General features: G+C 40.0%; 1 protein-coding gene across 4 annotated transcripts in view; it reads right to left on the bottom strand.

Moving 5' to 3' along the window:
- The window catches only part of LOC137974606 (bridge-like lipid transfer protein family member 2), a 93435-nt gene that overhangs the window by 15124 nt on the left and 70811 nt on the right, over nt 1–7500 (bottom strand). For all 4 annotated transcript variants that reach the window (XM_068821510.1, XM_068821511.1, XM_068821512.1 and 1 more), the window contains 6 exons: nt 6763–6858; nt 5391–5456; nt 4568–4665; nt 3630–3713; nt 2466–2558; nt 1132–1181 (listed from right to left, as the gene is read on the bottom strand). In XM_068821510.1, coding sequence (XP_068677611.1) covers nt 1132–1181; nt 2466–2558; nt 3630–3713; nt 4568–4665; nt 5391–5456; nt 6763–6858 — 487 coding nt within the window. The remainder of the gene's footprint in view (nt 1–1131; nt 1182–2465; nt 2559–3629; nt 3714–4567; nt 4666–5390; nt 5457–6762; nt 6859–7500) is intronic.

Below are 7500 nucleotides of genomic sequence, written 5' to 3'. Positions count from 1 at the left end.
AGACATGCGAATTTATCCGAATACATCCGAATACATCCGAATTACGTGTTTGTTGTTCTCGCCCGCCATCTTGCTTTCATTCTCCACTTCCACCTAGACAGAAATTTCTGCATGTAAACCAAACGAAAAGTTGTTTCGCCTTCTAGGATCTTCCTAGTACTAGGATCTTCCTACCTCCATGTAAACAGCCCCCAATTCAGCAAACGCAATATTGTACCCAATTTAAATCTCTCGGGGTTAAGATTCTTCGTGTATTGCATTTGCATGATAATGTAGCATTCATATGGAAATATTTGGAACAAAACGTTTTATTCCCAAAGGACCTGAATTAGGTACAACACTGAGGTAGCCGAATTGGTCTATAACGTTGCCCTTTCCTATGCTTAAATTATGTTCAAAGACCAATAAAAAGTTTTCGGGGTTTTAAGAAAGGAAAGTCAGGGCTCAGAATAAAGCAGTCCAAAATTGTGGATCTTATAATTATTTATTTTTCCCGTTCCTACCAGAGCAATAGACCTTATTCACGATGGCCGCCATGTTGAATTTGCTATTATCATGCAAACTAGGTACACACTTCTTAGGGGGGCAAACAACACAAGCTCGAGAGGTTATAACGAACACCTTAGCCACACAGATGATTTGTTTCACGTTCTTTGAATGGTTATCACCTAAGCAGTAAAATACAATCATTACACAAGTTACTTCGATGTTTTTTTTAGTGAAAAATGAGCAGATAACGAAGTAGAAAGTCAAAATGTCAAAGGCAATCAAGAGATATAAAAATTTTATAAAAGGTACTTAGTTCTAAATACTAAAATGGACGTTTTGCAATGTTATTTTCAATATTTCGTTGAGCCGATTTTCCGCAATTTCATTTTTTTTTAATGTTTGCCCCCCAGAATAACACATGGCTAATTTGCATGACAATACGAAAACCATCATGGCGGCTATCGTGAATAAGGCCTATTCTTGCACCCTCTCAGCCGAAGAGGAAACAAGTGTTTGTTTTTGATTAATTTCATGGGATCGCCCTCATTTTTCCAATAGAAAACCTTCCCAATTTGCCTTTGGCTTCATCAAGGAAAACACAAGATAACACCTTTTAAACTTTGTTCTGAACTTCCTAGTTACCTCTCTCAGGTGTGGGTGTGTTGAAATTCATCAAGAAGTCCTTGTATGCGCTAAATCAAAAAACAAAAGAGACATTAAATACAACCGCGATTTACCATCGAGGGCTGTTTGATTCCGACCGCTACTTGTTATTATTATTATTATTATTATTATTATTATTATTATTATTATTATTATTATTATTATTATTATTATTATATAACGTTTCTTCCTTATTTTTTCTCGATTCTTTTCTTTTTTTCTCTTTATTCATCCGCTGGCTAAATAAAACTTTAAACGTATTATGGGAAGCTCACAAGAAAACCAATAGGTTAACGTGGGCTACGTTCTCACGGGACCGGTCCCAAATGGATCAGACCCGATCCTGGAACGGACCACTTCTGTTCACACGGGACCGTTCCGTTTATAATCGTCAGGCCACACGGAACCGATTTGTTACGGATCCGGTACAAGATCGAAGCAACCAAAGCAGCTGTTTCTACCATTTAAGAATGCGCAGGATGCACGTGAAATTTTTGAAAATGGCACCCATGCTAAATTGCGCTGCTAGTACCGAAAGGAACCGGTCCAGGGGCCCGTTTCTCGAAAGTTCCGAAACCTTATGGGCCATTTTCGGGTGTAATAATAAACACTTAATGACTGGTCCCGATGGAAACAGGTCATTTCCCGACAATTTCAATGTTTCCCTGAGGCGCAGCCGAGGGAAACAAATGAAATGTTTCCCGAGGGACCAGTCATGTGATTTGTTATATAGCACAAAAAGAAAAACGTGTAACGCCAACAGCAACGGCGGTCGTCGGTCAACATTCGCGGGTAACAGTGCACTATTACCCTCTGACGTCATAGATTTTGCTCTGTTGCCCGCTACGAGACTTTTGGTGGGAAAAAGTTTTTATTGTTAGATGTCATGTGACCTCGAAGTAACCACTGAGAGCGCGCGCTGCTGGGGGGAAAAACTCAGCTACATAACAATTTCATTTGTATGTCAAGAACGGAGAGGATTCAAGTCGTCAAACTTCACAGTCATTTTGCTTTTTATTACCTTGAAAACGTGGTGAAATATAAGCTTTCCAAAACAAGCGGTTGGCAGTTTCACAAATGGCTTTTCGCGCCCGAAACTTTTTCGGAACTTTCGAGAAACGGGCCCAAGGTGTATACAAGGTGTCAGATCCATTTGGGACCGAAATGGTTTTGGATAGTTGAGTGAAGTACCGTAATGTTATTTTTGGGTGAGAACCCAGAAAAACAAGGCAACACCTAAGTACAAAGTTGCTTTCAGGATAAGCTGCATACTACTCTCGGTAAATATAAAAAAAGATAGAAAATATCCTTACCTTATCATAATTCGCAGCTCAGTACTTGACGAGTTGAGCAGCTCCTTTTGTTTTATAACCTCTCTCTCAAGTTGAATAACTGCTTCCGTCAACCTTTGATGTTGTAGCAAAAATTTAACGTCAAAAAGGATTCCCATTTAGTGCAGTTAAGGTGGCTTTCTATGGTTTTTTCAGTTTTCAGCGCAAAATGTTTCGATCACGTCATATTGATACGCGAATACAGAAATGCTCGCAGTTAAGTTACGTTTAGACGGACGTTCCCTTCCCAACTCATGCCCTACAGTTTTTTCTTCGGAACTTGCAAAAAAAAAAAACGTTTTTCTCACTTGACTTCTGGAATCTATATGTGCAATCCACTAAACCACTAAATCAATACCGTAGCTATTTTCTGAAATTTATCAGACATATTTTGCGCGTTTTTCACATATTGAAGACTTTAAAGTTCAGTATTTTTGTAACAACAACAACAACAATTTATTTTGCTTTTGCCTAAAATTAAATAAAAATCAGTAATAATGGAAAATTAATCCTAAAATAGAGAGTACTGACTGCCTAGAATTAGAATAACCATAAGGGGCTAGAGAAGATAGGCAGCAAAATTCTTATGCAATTTTCAGTAAAGCGACGAAAATAAAATAACTCATCCTAAGATATCTAATCTCCCACGCCCCCGGATAAATAATTGGTAAACAGTGGTGCGAGAAAAATGGTTCAGTACTTTTATTAAAGCAAACGTAACATGCAAGTGATATTTCTGTTGGAGAAACAGGATCAAAAAGCTAGTTTCTACCACTGGAAACCAAGATACACACTGCGTTCAAAACTTTCAATAGCTTGTCTTGTTTATATGACAGGAAATATTTTGAATGCCATGATTTTCATCCATGGTTTGTATTCATGTTATAACATAATATTAAAGCACCCCTTTATGATTGTAATGGCTTAATTTCTTGTGACCCTCCCTCTTTTTCCGTCTTCTTTTTTCATGGCCCTCCCTTTTTGAGGGCTGGAAAAACTGTGACCCTCTCCGGGTTTCCCCCGCCCCCCCGTCCCCTCCCCCTGCTAAATGTTGACAACTCTCTTAATAGAGCTAAAGGTCTTACAGACAATTTGAATTCGTTAGTTCTAATTATAACATGCAATACAATGCGATAGAACACTTACTCCTGGTCATCAATTGCTTGTTTTCTAACCAAGTTTACTTCATACAGTTCTCGCTCAAGTCTTCGCATCTCAACATGGTTTGACCTTCAAAAGCCAGATGAGTAAGCATGACAAATGGAAACACGCGAATTACAGCAACGTAAGCATAGAAACCAGTTGTCTTTATTTTCACACTTCCCTTGGAAGCCACAAGCAAACTATTTCTTTTCTTACGACACTGGCACAGAAAAGCAGGAGAAAGAGTAACAATAGCATTCATGTGACCCAGGACACAAAGCTTGAATAAGCTCAACCTAGGTTGTAAAAAATTTTGACTCTTATAACCATACAACCGATAAGTGATTAATACTTAAATTGGCGAGCCGTTGGCTTAGATTTTATGTGGCGATATAGAATAAACCAGGTGAGTAAGAGGTTAGAGAGGGAATCCCTATGCCCCATGATAATTATTTAAAATTTATTCTTTGATTGCAGCCATGCTTGGAACGTTATTCCTATCTGTTGCTGTCATGACTAGGCGGTCCACTTTCACACTAACCGACGAATAAGGTGTCATCCTTGAAATAACCACCAAATGTGAGAAGGGACTGATAATTGTTTTCAGATAATTTCTACGGGAATAGGGCCAAATGGGGGTGGTTCACTCTCTTAATTCACATTCTCTTCCATAAACCAATCGTTAACTGTAGTCATGACCTTGAAGTGTGTAACTGGCGACTCTTTTCCTTGGAAAAAAGCTGGGAAGTTTTTAGGACAACAATTTTATTCCAAATATATGGACGAAAATAAGATCGAAGCTGCACGAGCGGGAAAATGCACAAGCTACGTTACATCCAAATAAGGAAAATTTTAAACTAAAAAAACCCAGCTCTGAACCAGAGTTAAACGCTTCAAGGTCATGAGATTCTGCTGAAGTAAAGGAAGAACTAAAGTTGCACCTAACAGTATTTTGTAGTCTGAGAATTTGTGCTCTTTGGTCTTCTGAGGTGGAAAGGTGTAAATGAAACCTCATTCTTTGAAGTCTGTCAAACGCCTCCTGTTGGCAATAAACAGACGAAAAATGTTTGCCCAATTAGCCTGAATTACAGTTGAAAGCTCAATGATCTGGCGACCTCGTTGATATCGCCGACGTAGACTTTTAAAGTCCAAATTTTGTTTAGCACATAATCAGTCATAAGAACTACCATATAACAGGTCTGAGACCAAAAAACTCTACACTGTGACTAAAACCGCCACCTTGATGACCCAATAGGAAAAGGTCTGAGTTTCCCGAATGGGAGGTCGTAGATTCGATTCTCAGCAAGTCCAACACACCTTTCTGGGCTTCTCGAACAGTCAACCCCGTCTCTTCAGCATGTTGAAGAACCCACACTGGAGCAGCCATTTCCCGCTGGAAGCGGTCTCGGCTCCTTCTTCTGAAAGAGTGAGGGCCGCAGTAGAGAGCACGAGGCCAAAAATCGTTTTCAAGTTCAGTTGGCCTTACCACACACACGCACTGCTCGCAAAGAGTAGGGCATAGAGCTTCCAGAATTTTAATCCGTCCCGCTTTTTCGTGCCATTTCAACCTCTGATACCGAGAGTCGTATGTTTATGAAATGTTACTGGTTGATGTGTTAAAAGCAAAAGTGAAGCAAAACACGTCACAAAATGGGGAAAAACTTCACCTAGACTACCTTCGCTGACGGAACGTTAAAGAAAGATTCTAATTTCATGGTATCACATTTCAACAAAAATAAATCCCGTTTTACCAGTGTGACTAACCTTCTTTTTTGGTTCTGTGTACAAGACAACATTATGGGCGATGTCGATAAGCATAGTGTACTGAGCCTAGAAATAAACAATGCAAAACTGTAGAAAAAGCAGGAACACAGTTGCATATTTAAAAATTGTCACATTCAGCAAAATTGTTTTTTTACTTAAAAACAAGAAATATTATGGAAGTGTTACAACGGCAATCAGTTTTGGTTCTACAGGCCAACTTTCCCCTTATTTTTACCAACTTGTGGTGATGCAGGCAACAAAATCTAAACTATGAACGTGACCGGCCGGAGTTTGTTAAACTTTCCGACCGACGGCGGAGGTAATCATTTCGTTACAGTAGTAATGTAAAAAAACATGTGGATTCAGTACTTGCACAAATCCCATAATACACCTGTTTTGACCCCCCAAAAGATTTGCATAGACATTGTTTTCTCTTGGAACATACATCTTCACGTCCCAGGAGAAATTGCAAACCATGATTATGCAACATTTTTGGGGAATAAAAGAGGTGTCTTATGGAACTATGCAGGTAGCGAATGCCCCGTATTCAAATCCCGGCTCTAACCAGGGGCCCGTTTCTCGAACGTCCCGATAACTTTTCGGGCCCGAAAAGCCATGTGTGAAACTGCCAACCGCTTATTTTGGAAAGCCGATCTTTTAACATGTTTTTAAGATAACAAAAAGGAAAATCACTGTGAAGTTTGACGACTTAAATCCTCTCCGTTTTTGAGATACAAAGGGAATTGTGACACCCGAAAATGGCCCGTAAAGTTTCGGGACGTTCGTGAAACAGGCCCCAGAAGCTTAAATTGTTTCGTGGTATCCCTGAATTCATCTCTACCACCCTTTGTAAATGGCCACTGGCGTACCTGGATACCTCCAGCCAGCTGAGGTTCTTAGTTAACTTACGTTTCATATGAATTGCTTCTTTCATATTATTTAAGTGGAGTGTCTGTCAGCTAACTTGATAGCTAAGGCCCTCCAAAGACTAGGGGTTTAGTTGTCGACAACTATTTGTGATCGACAACTAAAAAACGTAGTCTGTGGCGGAAGTTGTCGACAACTAAACCCCAAATTACTAGTTGTCGACGGCCTCATTTTTTGGCGTTTTTCTAGTGTGTGAAAACTTTTGTTTTAGTTAACTGTCGACAGCTTTTAGATCTCCGCGCTATTGTGAGCATGCGTAGTAAGCTCTTGGTGCCCAACCTCCCTGCGTATCGGTTGCTAAATCAGTATTTGAGCGCCAGTGTGTGGAATCCCTTTATCGGACTTATTTAGTTGTCGATCACAGATAGTTGTCGACAACTAAATCCCTAGTCTGTGGAGGGCCTAAGTGCACTTCTGGTATAAATAGTTTTTTTTCAAAACTCACAGAGTTTGTTGAGATCTCCAACAGCTTGTGTCCGATAGTGAAGGTATTGACAGCTGCACTATCCTCTCGCAGATGACTGGAGGAGGGTTGGGGAGGCTGAAATCAAAAGGCAAAAGTGATGAACACGTGCACGTTTGAAACGCTGAACGCGTTCTTCAGTCAGCCTGCAGAATGTGTGTTCGACAGACTAAATGAAGTTCGAGGAGGCTTACTTTTTTGGAAACATCGGCCGTGTAGCACTTTACGTGAAATTCATGCGTGAAATTGACATCTTAAATTCCCACGACTTGCTCCCGTCTGACCTTGTAGCTCAGTCGGTAGAGCAGCGGGGATCTAACTCATAGGTCGTGGGTTCAATTCCCATCCTGGTCAGAGTCTTTCTCTGTCCTTGTGTGGGCCCAATTCCATTAGTAGGGCTAACGCTCACATGGTTTACATGGGTAGAAATCTAGCACTTCACGTTACACTCCAATAGTTAATTATAAATGGTTTCACACAATGTGCTTTGTCTTGATTGCATATCCGCAGTTTATATATGATTCATTTCATATATCATTTCATCGTCAATGTGCTTTGTCTTGCCGCAGTAACTTCAGAAATCATCTAAATAAATCTAGAATCTTTCCCAAACAGGGTTCTTACACAAAACCCATGACCTAAGAGACCCTGAAATGTATCCTGTCAGACAATGTAGTGGAGTGCTCTCGAAAATAGCGTACAAATAGACAGGTCATAGTG

This window comes from Montipora foliosa, chromosome 11, assembly GCF_036669935.1.
Source record: "Montipora foliosa isolate CH-2021 chromosome 11, ASM3666993v2, whole genome shotgun sequence".
Classification (NCBI taxonomy): domain Eukaryota; kingdom Metazoa; phylum Cnidaria; class Anthozoa; order Scleractinia; family Acroporidae; genus Montipora; species Montipora foliosa.
The sequence above is the reverse complement of the archived record's forward strand: the minus strand, read 5'-3'. Positions and strand labels throughout refer to the sequence as shown.